The 22574-nt window shown below is 31.1% G+C and overlaps 1 protein-coding gene across 5 annotated transcripts in view; it reads right to left on the reverse strand.

The window, feature by feature from the left end:
• Positions 1 to 2762: 2762 nt before the first annotated feature.
• LOC139495729 (sperm flagellar protein 2-like) overlaps positions 2763 to 22574 on the reverse strand; it is a 42183-nt gene continuing 22371 nt past the window's right edge. For all 5 annotated transcript variants that reach the window (XM_071284120.1, XM_071284112.1, XM_071284094.1 and 2 more), the window contains 21 exons: positions 21800 to 21871; positions 21407 to 21479; positions 20789 to 20932; positions 20383 to 20528; positions 18952 to 19079; positions 18634 to 18700; positions 17868 to 18194; positions 17040 to 17302; positions 16291 to 16492; positions 15495 to 15690; positions 14948 to 15037; positions 14467 to 14605; positions 13161 to 13260; positions 11715 to 11822; positions 10333 to 10461; positions 7492 to 7674; positions 6373 to 6501; positions 5854 to 5978; positions 4284 to 4464; positions 3655 to 3780; positions 2763 to 3091 (listed from right to left, as the gene is read on the reverse strand). In XM_071284120.1, the coding sequence (XP_071140221.1) occupies positions 3023 to 3091; positions 3655 to 3780; positions 4284 to 4464; positions 5854 to 5978; positions 6373 to 6501; positions 7492 to 7674; positions 10333 to 10461; positions 11715 to 11822; positions 13161 to 13260; positions 14467 to 14605; positions 14948 to 15037; positions 15495 to 15690; positions 16291 to 16492; positions 17040 to 17302; positions 17868 to 18194; positions 18634 to 18700; positions 18952 to 19079; positions 20383 to 20528; positions 20789 to 20932; positions 21407 to 21479; positions 21800 to 21871 (2997 nt within the window). In that variant the 3' untranslated portion in view covers positions 2763 to 3022. The remainder of the gene's footprint in view (positions 3092 to 3654; positions 3781 to 4283; positions 4465 to 5853; positions 5979 to 6372; positions 6502 to 7491; positions 7675 to 10332; positions 10462 to 11714; positions 11823 to 13160; positions 13261 to 14466; positions 14606 to 14947; positions 15038 to 15494; positions 15691 to 16290; positions 16493 to 17039; positions 17303 to 17867; positions 18195 to 18633; positions 18701 to 18951; positions 19080 to 20382; positions 20529 to 20788; positions 20933 to 21406; positions 21480 to 21799; positions 21872 to 22574) is intronic.

The raw sequence follows: 22574 nt of genomic DNA on the forward strand, positions 1-22574 counted from the left end.
TGTTTCTGATATATTTCATTCACCAACCATTCAACTTTATAGAATATCTAATTCACGCTAAATTAGCATATATCTTATAAAGTTATAAGTGTGGACACAGATCAGTGTGGATAGTATGTTTGACAGTGTTTTCTCACAAGAGAGTTATCTGTTTTTTCTCCATATGATCCTATGTTGAACTGTTGGCACAGTGACAGCCAAACTGTACCAAACACTGAAAATAGCAGTTTCTTTTGTTTAATATTGAGTTTTAATGTTCAAGACTGTCATGGAGGATATACTACTTTAAATATTAGTGCCGACCTTTCATATATTTAATTTAGGTATTTAATATCAAATTTACCTATTTGCCAACGTATGATGAGTGCTTAGTGTATATAATATGTACATTCCTGTAAATAAATTTCGTGCATGTGCAATGTTACATTTGAGGATTCCCTTCAAAATAACCTTCAAATAACTTCTATTTGAATACATTATTGCGAACCCAATTGTACCTTTCTGTAGATTCACCTAATAGTTACCTGTCCATTTAAACCTTTGGCAGTTCATTTGTCCCATTGAACACATTTCAACAGGTATTGTTCTCTGTTTAGTTTATTCACTGGGACCTTCAAATTTCTTCTAAATAAACTCTATCACTCATTGATTAATCTACCCGAGTAAAAAATCGTCTGCTAAATTGATGGAAATAACATGTTTACTATTAATATTGTCCATTTAAACTTTTAAAATTAATTTTAATGAACAATTAAGACAATTTTAAAGCAGTGTAAGGGAGGTAATCCAAAAGTAATCAAAATATTATATGTTGGATTACCTCCCTTACATTGCTTTAAATTATGTATAAAGAATGTATGTTTGTTATGTAAAGTATGCATTTGTCGGTTATAAAAGCTCAGAAAGCTTATGTTTATTTGTTATGTACCATGCCGACTATAAATAAAGCTTTGAATTGAATTGAAATATTGTATTTTCTTGGGGTGGTTAGCTGTCAGTTTACTTTAAGAAGTTACTATTAAAGTTATGCTGATGTATTAATTATCTATTATAAGACTTTTAAATTAAAAGATGTATTTAAATGGGTAATTATGGATGCATCTCCAATGGAAATTTGAATTGAAATATTGACCATAACTTGAAGGAAAGAAATATTTTTTGGAAAAAAGGGTGAGGGAGGTGGAAAAAAATTGGGAGGGGGGATACAATTTTTTTCCTGGTTGGGGTAAATATGCAACAGCATAGTGTATTGCATAAAATTAAAAAAACAGGGGGGTAATTTTGGTTTTATTTCTGAGAGGGGGGACAATTTGCAACAGCATAGTGTGTTAGACAAAAGCAAAACATTGAGAATATTACCAATTCTAAGTTTTTTTACTACAGTTGTTCTGTGTCCAAAACCTATTATCTGTCAAATATCTAATTACAATCCAAATTCAAACCTGTTTCCAGCGTGAAAATTGTGTCCATTTTTACCCCAACGATTCAGGGTTGGACCTCTGCGGTTGTATCCAGCTGTGCTTAAAAAATGAAGATTAGAGAATAACGAGCAAAAAAAAATGAAGATTAATACATGGTCTACTTTTTTGAAGATTAGAGAAAGAAGGGGTGAAAATTAAATGTTTACAGAATAACAGACTTGTTTTACTTGAATGGATCTCTGTGAAATTGAAGAAGGCGGTTCAATAGCACAAAAAATAGTTTGGGATTGATTTTGGGGATGATGGTCCCAACCGTTTTGGAATTAGGGGCCCAAAAGAAGCATTTATCTACTTTTATCTACTTTCGGGATAATAACTTGTGAATAAGTTTTTCAATTGCTCTGAAATTGTACCACTAAGTAGAAGGTTCGGATTCTTTTTGGGGGTTATGATGCCAACATTATCGGAATTAAGGGCCAAAAACAAGCATTTTTGTAGTTTCTTGACAATAACTTGTGTGTAAGTGTATGGATCTCTCTGACATTGTACCACCAGGTTCCATATCACAAAAGGAAGGCTGGGATTGAGTTGTGAGGTTATTGCCCCTTTCATGCAGGAATTAGGGCCAAAATAGGGCCAAAAACAAACATTTTTGTAGTTTCCAGACAATAATTTGGATGGAGAGTTGTCTCATGTACCACATCTTTCTTTATCTAATAACTTGTGTTAAATGCATGGATCTCTCTGAAATTGTTCTACAAGGTTCCATACTACAAAGTAAAGGCTGGGATCGAGTGTAGGGGTAATTGCTCTTAGGGTGGATTCAAAATGTAGGGGAGGGGGGTCAATTTTTTTTTAAGGGTTTCAATTTTTGTTTCAAAATTTTTGAAAAGTTTCAAGAAGAAATCTTTAATTGAACAGTATTGCACAATAGATGACCTAATGATGTCGAGCTTTCTACGTCAAAAGTCGCAGGCTCGACAAAAAACCAGTTCAACCATACCACTGAGACAGCTGATATGGAAATGATATCTTCACTTTAGATAATATGTTGAACTCTAGACAAATGTTAGATGTCTTTTCTAATTGTAACTGTTATGTTATTTGGCTGCTGTTTCATTGATAAATTTCACACACCTCTTTATTTTTAGAATAATTTAAGATCATTGATTGACACCACTTTTGGCTATATCGGGGCAGACATATGTTCTTATATTTTCATAATTGTTAAAGTGTATGTGTTCAAGTACAAAACAAGGCTCTTCTGACCAATTATAAAATAAATTGCCATATAAACTATCAATGCTTTTGTTTAACCTTAGGTGTAATAATATAAAACAATCAGTTTCAAATAATTTAATTAAAACATAAAATAAATATTCCGTAAAAAACAAATTGCTTTGATAAAAATTACAATATAGTGTATAAAATTTCACAGCATATTCTTTTGATACTTATACAGATAGTTTGGTAAAACATATCATAGGACAGAATGTTAAAGAATAATGTTATCACAAAAATATCACAGTTATTTTTTAAAAGGAATTATTGAAATCAGATCTGTAAATGCAGTTGTGTCCATTGAAGATTCTATTTATAGATTAGTCAAGTGTCTTTGTACTGTGTAAATCCATCTCTGCATTTGGACTGTTCAATATTGCTTTCACATCCTGAAAACAGATTAAAAAAAATATATGTACATATTACATAAATAATTAAAATACTGAATGTTAAATATATTAAAAATTATGTTTTATTTTTAACAATCGAAAGTCCCCTTATTTTGCAACAACAATTAACAAACTATTGAAATTGAAATGGTGCTTGTGATTCTTTTAAAACATTGTATACAAGTTCCACTATGATCTGATAAAAAAAAAACTTTTGCAAAACACGTTTGGTAAGAGTCATACATTGACCTATAATAGTTCACATCTTTAAATTATTGTCTTTATTGATTGTTGTCTCATTGTCAACCATACTACATCTCCTTTATAATATTGGATAGATGAATGAACTAACAGAGGAATGAATGACTGACTTTGGTATACCATAGTATGAAGGTGTATGAAAGTTATACCTTCTTTTCAGATTGAATACATCAAATATACACATATCTATACAAAAGGAGGAGTATACCAAACATAATTGTCAATAGAATAATCATAACTTTCAGAATTCATAGTTCATGGTAAATAATAATGAAGAACTTATCAAAAGTTATGTTACTTACAACTGATTTAAATGTATGGCATGCTTGTACAATATCCTGAATCAATGGATGTTCTACTAGTATTTTCCAAGGAAGTGATTCAGTTTCTTCACTGCCAAGTTCTTGATATACTCCAGCAAGTTTCTCCTGAAATATAACAAAGTTGTTATATTGAAAACACACATTAGAAGTTTTTCTTTGTTAAAAAATGCATATTTTTCTTTGTTAAATCTTCTTTCAATTATACTGATGATTTGTACACTTTCTATTTAATCGAACAAAATCATGGAACCAATCTGTAGAAAAATAGACCTCAATCATCTTTCGTATTTTAAAATGTTCAGTCCTAGATTTATCTATTATAGTATTTGAATTATTAAACAACAATCCATTGTTGAATGCAGAGAACATCTAGGTAAGCATTTCTATCTTGAAATGCTAGTTGCTCTTATCAACCCTGTAAATATTTTTCATGTTAGAAAAAGAATCTTTCTCTTTCTTGTATCATGTATGCTCCAGTTCTATGTATTATTTTCCTTCTCCATCATGCTAGGTCTTTATTAACCATCATGTGCAATAACATGACAATGTACTTTTTGGTAAAGGGAGATAATCAGATTTCTGAAATTTTGTAACAAATATTTATCTACCCTTGATGTAGCATCTTCTGGATCTGCAGACACACTAAATCTATGACTGTCTCCCTTAGCACTTTCACCATGATGTAGAACTCTGTACAGGGAATCCAGTGGAACCTGGGCATCTACTGCATCAATTGGTATGTCGTCTGCTGCTGGAGGTGGTGAGGGGTCATCTAAACTGTCTAGATTACTGTAAACATTTTCAATATAAACTTTATCTCATAAGTAAATACTGTAACACATAATCACTGAAACTAAGGGTTAGGGAAGATAAATAAACAGCTGCGCCATGAGCACATGATACGCCCGACGTCTTGTGTGGAAGTTTTATGCAATAATCATAAATAGTTTCTGAGAAAGTTTTAAGCAATAACCATATATTGTTTTTGAGACACGGCAGGACATGTGAAACCCCAACCCTGTTTTTTTTTTTTTACAAAAAACTAAATATCACTAAAATAAAATTTTGATTCAAAACCAAAAAGTATACAGATCTTTAGATTAATATAACAAAGAAGTGTGTAAAGTTTTAAGCAATAATCATAAATTATTTTTGAGATACGGCGCGACATGTAAAAAAAACCTCCCCTGTTTAACAAAATACTCAATAACTCCAAAATAAAGTTTTGAATCATCACCAAAAAGTATACAGATCTTTAGATATATATAACAAAGAGGTGTGTAAAGTTTTAAGCAATAATCATAAATTGTTTTTGAGATACGGCACAACAAGTAAAAAAAACCTCCCCCTTTTTTACAAAATACTCAATAACTCAAAAATGAAATTTTGAATCATCACCAAAAAGTATACAGATCTTTAGAATAATATAACAAAGACATGTGTAAAGTTTTAAGCAATAATCATAAATCGTTTTTGAGATATGGGGCGACATGTAAAAAAACCCTCCCCCTTTTTTACAAAATACTCAATAACTCAAAAATAAAATTTTGAATCATCACCAAAAAGTATACAGATATTAAGATTAATATAACTAAGGAGTGTTTAAAGTTTTAAGCCATAATCAAGAATCATTTTTGAGATACAGTGCGACATGTGAAAAAAACACACCCCTGTTTTAGTTACAAAGTGCCGTAACTCAAAAAGTTTTAATCTTATTTTCACCAAAAAGTATACAGATCATTTGACCATCATAAGAAACAACTATGTTAAGTTTCATGAAATTTGGATAAGTCGTTCTCAAGTTACGGTGCGACATGTTTACGCCGGACAGACAGACAGACGGACGGACACAGGACATTTGTATACCATAATACGTCCCGTCAAAATTTTGACGGGCGTATAAAAAGAATTCATATGCATCTTTTTTATGGTCTATTTTAAAATATTAGTGCTGATGTACTGTGAGAGTAAACAACAAGATAAACAGGAGATAATGATCATGTTTAAATGTTTTAAATTATTAACTTCTTTCTCAAACAAATACTCATTGCAAGAAATTTCTTACATAATCCACTTAATAACCAAATATAAGGCTTTTAATAAGTTTTAGACTGAGAGAATGTTTTCATTTTCTTGATTAAATTTTAAAACTAAAAAATATCTATTCTATAACATTACCTTTCTGAAACACTGGGAGGTCGTGGATCTAATTTTCCTAGCCTGGGCATATGGTGACCACAGGATACTGATAAAGCTCGTAAGAAACCTTCATGTGGATATGAATGGGCACTAAAGTACATAAGCTGAAAAAATGGGAAAATGAAAATAAGTATACAGGAAACATAAACTATGGTTGGTTCCAAATTGTCAACAGAGTACATAAGTTTCCTTTTTTCCCGAAATCTATGGACGTCATAACAAAAAGTTTGATAAGGAATTTTTAAGCCACTTCTGACAGTACATTGTGTTACTGTATATAAACAGCTGACATGCAGAAAATATAGGTATTAACATATAAATGGAAAATTATCAGCTTTCTATACTTTTAAAGAAACTCTTTATTTCAAAAGTGATTGAACCCAAACATTGAACAAATAATAATAATTGTCTCTAGCTCTGTGCTTACTGGCCACTTTTATGTAATAAAGAATTATTAAAAATCTAAATCATCTACTGTAGCCAATAACTTTTACTTACCATACTAATGTAATCCATAACCACTGGAGTTTTGGTATGGTCAGCAAAGAAATCAAATAATTCAGCTTTCAAATGAACCAGTCTATTAAATCCAGTTCCATCTGCCATAGAGCCAAACCATAGATCCATCTATACAAGATAAAATACATTGTACTGGAAACAAATTAAAAACTATGCATCAATGATTATATAATGCACAAATTTAAAAATATTTTCACAATTCACAAGTAGCAATAAAATATATCTCTTCATGGAGTCTGGTCTACTGAACATATTTTCTTCACTTTTAACAAAATTTTTAAAATCATTTATTTTACAAGAAGCACAATAAAGAGTATAAAGAGCATTAATACAGAATACCAAAAATTCAGGGAAAATCAGTGATACACAAAAGTTATCTCCCTTAAATTATACAGTGCATGGGGAATTATAAACGTTAAGCACTAGTTCTAACATATTTTCATTATTACTTGAATTAAAAATATTTCTATTCAGCTAAAAAGTGATAAATAATCATCTGGGGCATCCTAATTTAAATCCAAAGAATTTTTTTAATAATTTGTCAAAATGAAGTTTTTATCATGCTTTTTTCAAAAATATAATAAACAATTTAGGACTCCAGACTTTTTTTTCTGGCTACAGGTTGTGCAAAATTGTCAGATTTCATATAGATTATGCATTGAAAGTTCATTTCTGTGTGATAAAAAGAAAACTACATCATAGTATGTTAAGATAAAATGTGAGAAGATCACTTTATCTGAGTTTACTCCCTTACTATTTGAGTTATCTCCCCTTATTTGACAAAGTTGAAAAAAAAAAAATAATGAATCAACCAAAACTAAATATTAGAAAATACAGTGGTAAATATGACAAAACACATAATTTTCTTTATTAACATTTAAAGTCTAACAAATGAATTACATACTACTCAAAATTTGCACATTTCATTATAGATTTAGACCAATTATTATCTGGTACTTCAAAATCAAAGATAGAAGAAGACAACCAAGCCAACCAAGCACCTTAAATAACAATTAAAATGCTCTTAGAAGCATTATTGAGAACAAACTTGATGGCTGCGCAACATCTTATAAATAATGATAATCTTTTATATCCTACCCTATCATACTGTTCCCTGGTGACAAATCCTGTAGACTTTTGGTCCATTTCTTTAAATTTCTGTAGAGTAGCCAATAAATCAGATTGTGTAGGTATTGGTATTGGGAGTGAGATAGATAACAAACATCTCCTCCAATCTACATACTCTCCATCTGATGACAAAGCATTGGCCAATTCTTGGACCTGTAATTATAACATTATATTAAAATATATGATTGATTGATCATTGGTATTTTATGCCACTTTCAGCACACTTGCCTATAACATGGTAGCCAGTTTTTCATATTTTCATTTGGTGAAGGAACCTGAATACAAATACACAATGGAAATATACTCTAGCAAATCAAGATTAACTTAGTCAGGTTACTTTCATTATAAATGTGTTAGGTTACTGAAAATACACTGACAACAAAAGAGGGAAACAAAGTAGAGTTATTTTCTAAAAGAGTAAGCACATGTGCATTTAAAGTTTTTCAAAATTTTCAAAATCTATTCCATTTCTATTTTAGTAATAATTAAAACTAGAGGCTCTAAAGAGCCTGTGTCGCTCACCTTGGTCTATGTGAATATTAAAGGAAGCAGATGGATTCATGACAAAATTGTGTTTTGGTGATGGTGATGTGTTTGTACATCTTACTTTACTGAACATTCTTGCTGCTTAAAATTGTCTCTATCTATAATGAACTTGGCCCATTAGTTTCAGTGGAAATGTTAGTAAACATTTACAAATTTTATGAAAATTATTAAAAATTGACTATAAAGCACTTTGCTGAACATTATTGTTGTTTACAGTTTATCTCTATCTATAATAATATTCAAGATAATGACCAAAAACAGCAAAATTTCCTTCAAACTAACAATTCAGGGTCAGCAACCCAACAACGGGTTGTCCGATTCATCTAAAAATTACAGAGCAGATAAATATTGACCTGTTAAACAATTTTACCCCATGTCAGATTTGCTCTAAATGCTTTGGGTTTTGAGTTATAAGCCAAAAACTGCATTTTACCCCATGTTCTATTTTTAGCCATGTCGGCCATCTTGGTTGGATGGCCGGGTCACCGGACACATTTTTTCAAACTACTAACCCAAAAGATGATTGTGGCCAAGTTTGGATTAATTTGGCCAAGTAGTTTCAGAGGAGAAGATTTTTGTAAAAGATTACTAAGATTTACGAAAAATGGTTAAAAATTGACTATAAAGGGCAATAAATCCTAAAGGGGTCAACTGACCATTTCAGTCATGTTGACTTATTTGTAAATCTTACTTTGGTGAACATTATTGCTGTTTATAGTTTATCTCTATCTATAATAATATTCAAGATAATAACCAAAAAGAGCAAAATTTCCTTAAAATTACTAATTCAGGGCCAGCAACCCAACAACGGGTTGTCCGATTCATCTGGAAATTTCAGGGCAGATAGATCTTGAACTGATAAACAATTTAACCCCGTCAGATTTGCTCTAAATGCTTTGGGTTTTGAGTTATAAGCCAAAAACTGCATTTTACCCCATGTTCTATTTTTAGCCATGGCGGCCATCTTGGTTTGATGGCCGGGTCACCGGACACATTTTTCAAACTACTAATCTAAAAGATGATTGTGGCCAAGTTTGGATTAATTTGGCCCAGTAGTTTCAGAGGAGAAGATTTTTGTAAAATATTACTAAGATTTACGAAAAATGGTTAAAAATTGACTATAAAGGGCAATAAATCCTAAAGGGGTCAACTGACCATTTCAGTCATGTTGACTTATTTGTAAATCTTACTTTGGTGAACATTATTGCTGTTTATAGTTTATCTCTATCTATAATAATATTCAAGATAATAACCAAAAAGAGCAAAATTTCCTTAAAATTACTAATTCAGGGCCAGCAACCCAACAACGGGTTGTCCGATTCATCTGGAAATTTCAGGGCAGATAGATCTTGAACTGATAAACAATTTAACCCCTGTCAGATTTGCTCTAAATGCTTTGGGTTTTGAGTTATAAGCCAAAAACTGCATTTTACCCCATGTTCTATTTTTAGCCATGGCGGCCATCTTGGTTTGATGGCCGGGTCACCGGACACATTTTTCAAACTACTAATCTAAAAGATGATTGTGGCCAAGTTTGGATTAATTTGGCCCAGTAGTTTCAGAGGAGAAGATTTTTGTAAAATATTACTAAGATTTACGAAAAATGGTTAAAAATTGACTATAAAGGGCAATAACTCCTAAAGGGGTCAACTGACCATTTCAGTCATGTTGACTTATTTGTAAATCTTACTTTGCTGAACATTATTGCTGTTTACTGTTTATCTCTATCTATAATAATATGCAAGATAATAACCAAAAACAGCAAAATTTTCTTAAAATTACTAATTCAGGGGCAGCAACCCAACAACGGGTTATCGGATTCATCTGAAAATTTCAGGGCAGATAGATCTTCACCTATTTAACAATTCTACCCATGTCAGATTTGCTCTAAATGCTTTGGTTTTTGAGTTATAAGCCAAAAACTGCATTTTACCCCTATGTTCTATTTTTAGCCATGGCGGCCATCTTGGATGGTTGGCCGGGTCACCGGACACATTTTTTAAACTAGATACCCCAATGATGATTGTGGCCAAGTTTGGTTTAATTTGGCCCAGTAGTTTCAGAGGAGAAGATTTTTGTAAAAGTTAACGACGACGACGGACGACGGACGCCGGACGACGGACGCCAAGTGATGAGAAAAGCTCACTTGGCCTTTTAGGCCAGGTGAGCTAAAAATGATCAAGTTGTTACGCTTACAGTACTTGATTATTTAATTTCAAAAACCTGTATACCAGAATATTTCTATTGCATTACTGAATTTCTTACCTGTACTGGATTTATATTCATCCAATGATCCGGAAGTTGTTCCATTCCAAAGGCAACACCCACCATGGTCTCAAATGTTTCTATAAATGACTGCTTAGATAACACACCAGTTGGGGCGGTTTCTTGGAACTAAAAACACAATTGAAATGAATTGTACATTTATACTTCATACATAAGGTGAAGGGTCAACATTTTAATAAGTGTGTATTCAAAAGTGTGACCCTAATAGCTCAGCATGTTAGTTAGTGTGAGGGTATCTACCATTTAGAATTTAATCTTTTAATGCCCAATAGTTTTGTTGCCGAGTACAACCTCATGAGTTTTTTCTGTCCTTTTAAACTTACCACAGGGTTGATAAATTGAAAGATGATGGTGTTTTAACTTGCTGAAAATTCAAGCACCAAAAATTCATTCAAAAGTAAAATCACAAAAATACTAAACTCCGAGGAAAATTCAAAAAGGAAAGTCCCCAATCAAATGGCAAAATCAAAAATTCAAACACATCAAACGAATGGATAACAACTGTCATCTTCCTGACTTGGTACAGACATTTTCTTATGTAGAAAATGGTTGATTGAACCTGGTTTTATAGCTAGCTAAACCCTCTCACTTGTATGACAGTCATATCAAATTCCATTATATTGTCAACGATGAGTGAACAAAACAAACAGACACAATAGGTAAAAATGTCAAAAATAGGGGTACACCAGTCAACATTGTGTTATCATCATAATCACTATAAAAACAACAAATGTAACGAAGAAGCACAAAAAGACATACATCAAATTTAACATACTCATTTTGCTTATATTATACAATTTATCTATCTATGTAAAATCCACCCATAAAGGATGGAAGGTTTTAAGTACTGGTGTAAAATTGCGTGTTTGAAATTCGCATAGGTAGACATGATATAATTTTGTCGTTCAAAGTATGACGGATACATAAATACAGAGCCATGTATAATAGATATAACAAAAAACAGACTTAACAGTAAAAGTAATAATAATAAATAAAATAATTGTGTGGTTCAAAGCATGAGGGGATACATAAGTACAGAGTCACGTCAAATGTATATCACAAAAAACAGACTTAACAGTAAAATTAATGTTAATAAATAAAATAATTTTATCATTCAAAGTATGACAAGATACATAAGTACAGAGTCACGTCAAATGTATATCACAAAAAACAGACTTAACAGTAAAAGTAATATAATAAATAAAATAATTGTGTGGTTCAAAATATGACGGGATACATAAGTACAGAGTCACGTCAAATGTATATCACAAAAAACAGACTGAACAGTAAAAGTAATATTAATAAATAAAATAATTTTGTCATTCAAAGTATGTCGTTCAAGTTATTTTTTTCTGATTTACCTGCTTAAATAGTTGATAAAGTTGTTTGACTGTAAACATATCAGCTTTAGGTTCCTCCTCAAGCGGTGGCGGAGTCGCTGGACATGGGGTCTTCAAAACCTTCAAATCCTTAAAATCAGAGTGGTAAAAATGTTAGTCAATTAAATAATGGTCAACTAAATAAACAGCTACATCAAGAGAACATGAATCTATGCCTTTTTTTCATAATTTGTTAATACTTCATGAAAATTGCTTAAGATGATGTACAAAGTATTGAAATACAGACAATGATATACCACAATACATCCTGTACAAGAATATAAAACACTTGAAAAAGGGACTTGAAATTTCTAGCATTAAATTCAGTAAAGAATAAAAAAATTAATATGGTTTTTTCTCTTCTGAAAGCAAAAGGTAGTATTGGGAGACTTAACAAACCACAAAATAATTGAATAAATTGCATTTCTGTATCAAGATTAAAATAAACTACAGGCTCTTAAAAGCCTGTGTCACTCACCTTGGTCTATGTGCATACATGTATTAAACAAAGGACACAGATGGATTCATGACAAAATTGTGTTTTGATGATGGTGATGTGTTTGTAGATCTTACTTTACTGAACATTCTTGCTACTTACAATTTTCTCTATCTATAAAAAAACTTGGCCCTTTAGTTACACAGGAAAATATTTTGTAAAAATTTACAAAAATTTATAAAATTAATGAAAATTGTTAAAAATTGACTATAAAGGGCAATAACTCTTTCAGGGGGTCAACTGACCATTTATGTCATGTTGAATTATTTGAGATCTTACTTTGTTAAACATTATTGCTGTTGACAGTTTATCTCTATCTATACTAATATTCAAGATAATAACCAAAAACAGCAAAATTTCTTTAAAAACTACCAATTGTGGGGCAGCAACCCAACAACCCATTGTCCAATTCATCTGAAAGTTTCAGAGCAGATAAATATTGACTAGATAAACAATTTAACCCCGTTCAGATTTGCTCTAAATGTTTTGGTTTCAGAGTTATAAGCCAAAATCTACATTTTACCCCTATGTTCTATTTTTAGCCATGGCGGCCATCGTAGTTGGTTGGCAGGGTCACCGGACACATTTTTTAAACTAGATACCCCAATGATGATTGTGGCCAAGTTTGGTTAAATTTGGCCCAGTAGTTTCAGAGGAGAACATTTTTGTAAAAGTTAACAGACGACGCCGGACGACGACGATGGACACAAAGTGATGAGAAAAGCTCACTTGGCCCTTTGGGCCAGGTGAGCTAAAAAGCAGAATGCAGAATACAAAAATACAACATTCAGTGTAAAAATCTGATTAAAAATAAAATTCAGGTGTAATTTAAATTTGTGAAGGGAGACAACCAAAATTTAGCACCCATCTAAAACAGTATGAAGACCGAGTTTTATTATTTAAGTATTTAGGGTTTAAAAATTGTAACTCACATCATTAAGTAAGAAATCCTCTTGTTTAATCACTAGTTCTTGTTTCAATGGTTTCTTTTCTTCAACAGCATTCCTCATAACTTCTGACATATGGTCAACACTGTTAAAAATAGAATAAATTTAATAACAAAATATCCTCGAAATTGGTATGAAAGTGAAAACTTTTTTCAATACTTACTGTATGTGCCTAATAATTAGATGTATCATGTGTAATCTTCAAATGAATTTGAAATGAAACGTCAATACAGCTGGGTTCTAATATTTTTCAATAACAAAGCATTAAAATTTATAATATTAAACTGCAACTTCTCTATTGCACTTGGCTGGAAAAATTCACCAGTTTGTTAGTTTGCAGAATTAAAACTAAATATTATTACAAGGTAAAATGATATTTGAATAGAAACATTATTGAATAGATGGCAATATCAAATCAAATTATTGGTTGAGACAACATGAATGCATTTATACTTTTTGATAAATATAGTGACATAATTAACATGGTGAACTGAGGTGTCTAAAGTATACATGAACAGCATGTGATGTAGACCAACATTTGTGATTAACAGACCATGCTTAACACAATATGTATTATGTATCTATTCTTCTTCAATTAATAAGTGTACACAATAATAAACTTACGGTCTTTGTGAAAAATAAAAACATAGGTATATATGGTTAAAGAAAACTTACGCTGGACTTAAGGATTATGAAAAAGAAGACCAATTTATCCTATATTATTCAATAAAAAAATTTGGTTTTCAGTAATAAACATTCAAAAAAGACGTGAACACAAACTGCTCATTTGGATCACAGATACAAAAAAGGTATTAGAATCTTTGATTTGTACAGTTCCACAGTAAACAAGAAACCACAAATGTTGTGTTTCTAATCTAATCCTTATTCACAATTCATTGCATCGGATCAGGTATTAGGTTTCTGATAGATCTGAGTAGAGGCTGAACTCACACATTGCAACTCATCACTGTCAATAAGCTGACTATGTATGAAGTAATTCTGTTGAGTAATACTGCAGAAATGTATACGGCAAACAGGAAATAGAGGACACAAATCATCACTTTTATGCTACTGAACTTTTATAAAGTCATTCTTTTCAGTAGTACCCAAGGAAAGTGTGAAGAAAATATTTATTGGGCTACAAAAAACCACACTGACAATGTAAATGCAGTATAAACCCACTACAAGAGTGGTGATATGATTTGTCAATAACTTTCATTTAAATGTATTACCTTTATATTGTACTTGTGTTATCTGATATCATATCATATGTTCCCTAAGAATATCTTACCTTTCATTTTCTTTAAGGAATCTAGCACCTAACCAATCATTCATATCTTTATAAGCATTATCTGCTTTGTTCTTCAAGTCTTGTAATACACCACAGGCATGAATTTTAATCAACTCTAGTCTTGTCTTGCAGGCAGTTTCTAATAAAATAAACATTTATAAGTATAAATAAAAGTGTTAATGCAGTTTTTTTTAATACAACCTTTTTTTTAAACTCCAACCTGACACGGGACAGACAGACAGACGGATGATTGAACGGACCTACGCATAGACCAGAAAACATTAATTCCCCTCTACTATTGTAGGTGGGACATAAAAACTGCTGTTTTCAAGAAAATTTTATAATTCATTTCAATATTTATCCACTTTTTCAATTACAAAAAACTTTAAAACGTTTTAAACTGTTTGAAGAAAGCTGCAGATGACAACAGTATTACTACAGGTCTCACCCATTTATTAAAATACAGGAAATGTTCTATTACCTTCTTCTTGTATGGCAAAGTAATACTCTTCTTTCATTCTATTTTTCTTCTCTTTCTTTTCTCTATCTTCTTCACTTTCTGATTCTGACACTAAAAGAAGAAAGATACAATTAAGTCTGAATACATTATTGAAATACAAATAAATAATTTTGCCTATTGAATATTTTTTTTTAACAATGTAAAAAACTAAGAGGTTCAATAGAGCCTGCATCACTCACCTAGAGGTCTATTATGTGCATCTTCATCAATAGACACTCTTTAACATGACACTCTTTAACATGACAAAAATATTATTTATGATTAAAATCTCTTTGTTGAACCAGTAACGCTGTTCAGTTGTTCTGTTTTCTCTCTGTCTTCTATAGTTTTTGGCCCAAAACACAAACAAAAAGTGTAAAAATTATTATTAAAGGGCTTGAACTGACTACTTCAGCCATGTACATTTGCTTGTACATCTCGTCTTGCTAGTCATCGTGAAGTTTATGTCTATATATGTTAATAGTTAATATGCAAAAATGAAAAAAAAGAAGATAAAATTGGCCATTACCTGGTGTTGGAGTAGCTTCTCCTTCTTTCTTCTTCTTTGGAGATGGACTTCTACTTTTCCCCTTTTTACCCTTGTCAGCTTTACCACCTTTCTTGGTTGCTGCAGCAGTAGCTGCTGCCTTTTCTCTTTCTCTCTCTTCTTCTCTTTTTCTCTCTGCCTCTTCTTCTTGCTCTCTAGCGGCTTGCTCATTTTGTAACTGGAAGTTTAAAAAAAATTAAAATATTGTTTTCTTTTGAAATTTAAAGTTTATCACTATAATTTAAAATAATGACAAGTAACTTTCCAGTGCAGGAACTGCTGGCGTTTCAAAAATGGTTCATGAAAGAGATAGTGATTAAAAATTCTGAATTAAAAAAAGTTTAGTCTAAAAATCAATATGTATAACATCATTCCTACTGTGTCTGTTTTAAAGAAATGTTACCCTTAAGGATGTTTGCTTGTCATGTTTTGGAATTTTTGTCAGATTTTCGGAATCCTCTGGTTTTATCCATTTGAATGCTTAAAAAAAATTGGCCCATGGACCCCCATTTTTCTTTTTATAAATCTTTTACATGTATAATTATAAGCCATTTGTAAAAGTCTTATAAATTTTTTTTATTTTTTAATAGTTTTAGAGAACTTTAACTGGTCAATGATAAAGCTATAAAAAATGGTTAATATCTGGAAAACAAGCACATTGACCCCTATATTTTTTTTGCTTTTTTAATTCCTCAATTAATCCCCTATCAATATATACTAGTTTTATGGAAAGTTATTTATTTTGAAACTGAGCAGCAAACATTCTTAATGTACTCACAATGCTACTTAGTGTGCCAGTGGCAGTCTGATAAGCATCAAATATCAGTCTCTCATCTGGATCCATTGGAGGTTGAGGACTCTCGGCTGCACCAGCATCATCTTTCTTGCCACCTTTTTTGTCCTTTTTACCTGCAGCAGCTGCTGCACCAGCTTTAGCATCAGCATCAGGAGAGACTGGTCGACGAGGCACCAGTGGTATTCTGCAATGTATGTTAAGTATGGAATATTAAAAGAGTAAATAATAACTGAAATCTATGTATTGGAATTTCCTTTATGGTTTCATCTATTTAAAATGGAACACAACTTGAATTAAAAAAAACCAATAAACTGTAGCAATTCCAATAGAAAATTATACTGATTGCTTTGTATTTGGTTTATATTTGAAGAGTTATCCTATGCTGCACCCCTAAAGAAGCATTCTTCATGTTAAATATTGTTTTGTGATTGTGTAGGAACAGTGCTATAAGTTCTATAAACTTATGTTGAGGGGAAAACAATATTTAATTTGTGAGATGCTCCATTTTTCATCAGTTTAAATTTGCCCGCTTCAGAAAGATTGTGTATAATAGGTTTACTGACCACATGATATGTTTGGCACGACAAAAACTTATCAAGATGATCAATTTTGTAAGAAATACAAGAAATATACCTTTCTGTCACCTTTCATCACAATGAAATGAATTGTATTAATTTCTTGAAAATTTATCAAAAGAATCATTAGATAGAACAGGCTTCTTCCTTTTTTACCTTTTCTTATCTCCTTCTTCAGCTACAGGCTGTTCTTCCACAGGTTTCTTTTCTTTACTCTTATCTCTCTTTTTAGCAGATGGTGTCCTAGATTTTCTTTCTTTAGGTGACTGTGACCTCTTTTTAGCAGATGATGACCTACTTCCTTTTGGAGATTTAGGTGATTGTGACCTACTACTTTCTCCAGATTTAGGTCGTGATGGAGGAGTAGATCCAGTTTCACTAGCTGGTATTTCTGGTGGTGGTGGTCTTTCCACAGGAAGCTGCAATGTCAAATTTGAATTTAAATATGCTGTTTCTTTTTAGTAATATACTGTCATTTATATTTGTCTTATACTTTTATAATCATTATATGAGTTTGAATACTTTTTGGGTAATTTTAGGTATAGTTTCGTGTATAAATTGGTTATAATGTTAAGGGTACTATGCAATATATTTTGGAATCATGAGTTTCAAACATTCTAAAGACTGAGCTTAATGAAAATATTTTTATTTGAATGAAGAAGCAATGAATGGACTAAAACATATTCCAGAGCCAATGAAGATTTGCTGTAATATTGAAAAAAAAAGCTAAAATTTGTATGAAAAGTTTTGAATTATCTCCACCTGAAAGTATTACATATGTATTTTCTAGACCATTTTTCCCATCTATATTCTATATAAAATAGTAATCAGATTACCAAATTAAACATAAATACATATAATTGGTCTGAATAAGATCTTTCATTTTTATGTATATTCTATATAGCATAAAAGCACTGCACTATATAAGAGGCAGCATACATTTTTTGAAATAAAGATTGAAATAAGAAATATTTTATATTGTACCTCAATTAGTGGTAATCTTGCATAATTAGCATTAAGTTCATCAGGTATCTGACCATCCATTCCTCTGTAGTAATCCTTCATCAAACGGACAGTGTCCTGATATCTATCTACTTCAGCCTGCATTGTTGTGATATAGAAGTTACTAAGAACACCAAGCCTATCGTCTAACCAACCATCATTGACTATATTCTGTCTTTCATTCTCTGCTTGAACTTTCCTTTCATCTGATATACTCCACAGAGCCTCACGTAAATCATCAACACGTTGATGTAGTTCTGCTTTTGTTTCTTCATCCTCTCTCATGTCGTCTGGTATCTCATTGTATTCCTAAATGGATATTTTAATGATTTAATGAAATTAATTACAAATTTGAAATTTAATTCAACTTTTTATAACAGCATTTTATGAGTTCATAGAAAGTTTTTGCACATATTGTAACAGAACCATTTTATTCATTCAATGTAATAGTATTTAATTTACAACTTTAACTTTATCAAAAACTACCACAACCAAATACTTTAACCTGAAGCGTGACGAACGAACGAACAAACAAACGGACGGACAAACGATTAGATGGACGCACAGATCAGAAAACATAATGCCCATAAATGGGGCATAAAAGTGTACAATGTTAATGGAATTGCTATTATTCAAAACCCTTGGAACTTGTTTTTAAGAATTATATTTTTTACAGGTGATGTGCTTTTGAGCAAGGTTTACTAAATATGATTGAATACTGCTGAAAACTTTCTAGCTAAAATCATACCTTTTGCCACTGGGATATGTAAACTTGTTTATTATCTGGTCTTCTTAGATATGCCATGTAATCTTTCCTGGAAACATTTCAACACATGATTATTAGCATTTTTAAATCTTTGAAATGTATGAAACTCATAAAATATTTTAATTTCTGAATTTCACCATTCTAACTTTTCTACCACTTATAAAACTCACAAGTGTAAATTTGTATTCCAAAGCTGTTTGAGGTAATAGTTAAGGTTGAATGGATGAACTGAATACGATTCTTATATCAAAGTTTTGTAAAACCTTTTCTAAGCAATAATAGAATAATACAATTTCTTACCTGATTTGATAAAAGTATCTATAGATATTTTCTCGCTCATCTCGCACTTTTCTAAATACATATTTGCTGTTAGTCACATATTCTTTTTCTATATCTTCCCAATACTTTGAAAGTATTTCTGCCAGTGTCTGAAAAGTAAACGAATACTTACTACTGATTTGCTTGAAAGGGAGCAAACAAATGTCAAATATGGTAGATAAACTAAAACTGAGTGAACTCACAAAAAAATACACTCTGTAATACAGTGGAACCTCGTTGTGTCGAAGTCGAAGGGACCAGACGAAAGTATTCGACTCATCCGAGGTTCGACTCATCCGAGGTCGAGTGTGACGTCATATATTTGAAATGTATGAAATACCAATATGTGATTTCTGTAAACTAGATGCATGTTTATTGATCATTGTGCTTTTTTCGATATGATAATATATGATTGTGTATTCATGTTCCGATTCAACACACAACATTCACAAATAAAATCAATACACTAATATTTACAAAGGTCAGTCACTGTAAATTATGGAATCACTCGCGAAAATATTTTTATAACTAATCTTTAAAGAATGTGAACAGTGCATGTTCATAGATTAAAAAGACCGACTCATAATAATTAATAAAATATTTTAATCCTTTTAATTATTGTTCTTATTCTAATGGTTAATTTAATCTCAGTTTGGGTCATTAAAATTCGTTTCGTTTTTATACCAAGTGAAATAGGTTCAGCACATTCAAGTTCCACTTGGACGATCAACAAGGTGTTGATTAGCGGTCATCATAAACATGTCATTTTAACTGTTTTACAAACAAGTATGTTTACACAGCTTTAATCACTTATGGAATTTACACAGCTTTAATCACTTATGGAAATGAATAGGTTAAACAAGAAAAACATCCGTTATGAATTTTATTTTTAAAGTTTTTATTTCTTTCGATTTTTTTTTTAAATTTTGAACTTCGAGACATCGGGGTCAATTTACATCAATTTTACATCGAAGGGACTTAAGAATTACCTCGACTTAACCGAGAATTCGAATCATCTGAGTTTGACTCATCAGAGCTTAAAATGCATTGATCAAACAGGAATTATGTCGGGACCGAAAAATTACTTCGACTCATCTGAGTTTTCGACACAACCGAGTTCGACACAACAAGGTTCGACTGTACTTTAATTAAATTATCTCCCCTTAAAAGGTCTAATTTAAAAGAAAAATTCAATGTGTAATATATCACAAAATATTATTCTTAGTTTGTTATCAATAGCACTGACAACTTTGAACTATAAAATATTAGAGTTAAAACAATATTTAATATCATTGATTTGATCATCTATAATGTAAACCATTTTAGCTGAAGTTTATTATTTTTTTATTCTTCAAAAGGATCCAATTACACAAATTTAAAGGTTATTCAAAATAGTTAAGAACTGATACATACTTCTTGCAAAGGTAGATCAACAAAATTCCATTCTTCTGAACCTGGTTCTGGTGGAGGTGGTCCTGTAGGTTCTTGTGGTTCAGGTTCTGGCTCAGGTTCAGGAGTCTTCTTCTTACCAGATCCTTTCTTGCCTTTCGGTGAACCCACTAAAATACAATATGTTTCATGAACTTATACATTTTAATAGTCTAAATTGTGGTCTGTTGAAGTAATGTTTTCCAGGGAGGGGATTGCAAATATATACAAAACAAAGAACATCAAAAACATCAAAACTATATAATCTAAATTTGTCTTTTTTACTGATAACAATTTGAGAGAGCAGAATGTGTGTTGCTGTATCACATAAAGTCAGTCAACAAACTAGATAAAAGTGTGGAATGCTATGATCATTATTATTTCTACTTACTCCTACTACTTTTTTTGGCACTTCCTGTATCAGATTTCTTTCCACTTCCTCGTTTAGGGGAACCAGATTTGTCTCTTTTCTTGTCCTTATCCTTTGGTGATTTACTTCGAGAGGATCCTGGCCTTGACCCTTTCTTTCCAGAACCTAATAAAAACAACAATGTATAGAATGTGAAATTATATTGTGTGGATTTATATATCATACACATCGAAGCAATAACTTTCTTTTTCAAAATAAACTGTTGAAATAAAAAAAAAATAATTTCTCTTTGAAATCTAGAGCTTACAATATTGAGTGACCATATGCCCATGGTTCAATTCCAATGTTAATTCTTCATGCATTTTTCTATGAAAACATCAATTTGATAAAAAAGAGATCTAATTTTCACCATTTTTGTTTGTTTGTCAATTAATAATATCTCAATTGATGATAGCTATATATATTTTTATTTTTACTACAAATTCAGACTGTTAAGTATGGTTCAAACTACAGTCGAAGTAAATTTCAGACCAATTCAGACTAGTTGAGTAAAAATCAGTACAATCGAGTACAGATATAGGCCATTTCAGACTTTAATGGTTTGTAGTGTATAGACTTGAGAAAATGTGCCATCTTTACCTTTTCTTGAACCAGACGGTGATCTGGACTTGACTTCAGGTTCTTCTTTTGGTGTTTCTGGTTCTGGTGGTGGCTAAAATAGATTAGAAGTCATAAGGAAAGTTTACCATTTAACTGAAGAAAGGAAATATCACTAGTACAGGCTATCAAATCTACTATAAAAGTGGTTTGTTTAGTTGTACTTTCTCTTTTATCTGTCTTTATGCCCATAGTTTTGTATTTCATATTATCATTGACAAACTATCATAGCTGTTAATATTGTTTACAAATGCAAGTTTGTTACCATCTGAAACTTTACTGTGCTAGTTTGTAATGAATAAATTTTATCCAATAATAACACCTTCCTTAAACATTTTTGTTATGTATAAATGTATATAAATACTAAATACTAACAACTTCTTTCTTTTCTTCTACTTGTGGAATATCAGCTGTTTCAGAAATTTCTGGTTGATTTCGACCTAGAAGCTACAAAAAAAAAGAAGAAATAAAGGATTTTATTTTACAAATTCATAATGAAACTGAAATAAGAAATTCACTTATGAATAAAAAAACAATAAGTTTTGAAGTTGGTATTCATATTTTTATCATGATTTTATACCGGTATTGAAGATCATAGAACTATTGGTTGAAAAGTAAAGAAAAAATTTCATTATATCTGGACAAAATACTTATTTACTCATTTATTTTAAAATCTTTAGAAAAAAATTAGTTGATTAAAAAAGTCAAAAAAACAGTAAAAATGTTGTCACACAGGAATTAGCAAAGGATATGACCTGAAAATGTGTTTGTTGCCACAGTTGTATGTAAACTTAAATATTATCCTTAGAATATAAGTTCCCAAGGGACAATATATTAAGTAAAAACTATCCCTACAGATGAAATATTAGTAAATAATGGATATTTTTTACCTTTAAAAGTTGTCCCACTCTAAAAAAGATTATCCGCTACGAAGGATAAAATCAATGTCGATATAATATCCTAAGGATAAAAGTGAGTAGTAAAATAATTTCCCATGGGGTAATATTACCAAGAAATTTATCATTTCTAGGGATAATATTTCTACAAAATTATATCCATTTGGGATAATATTTCAGTAAAATTATATCCGATGGGATACAATGTCATGTAAATACTATCCTACTGCATCTTGATCAATGAAGTGTTTAAA

This window comes from Mytilus edulis, chromosome 1 (genome assembly GCF_963676685.1).
Source record: "Mytilus edulis chromosome 1, xbMytEdul2.2, whole genome shotgun sequence".
Lineage (NCBI taxonomy): Eukaryota > Metazoa > Mollusca > Bivalvia > Mytilida > Mytilidae > Mytilus > Mytilus edulis.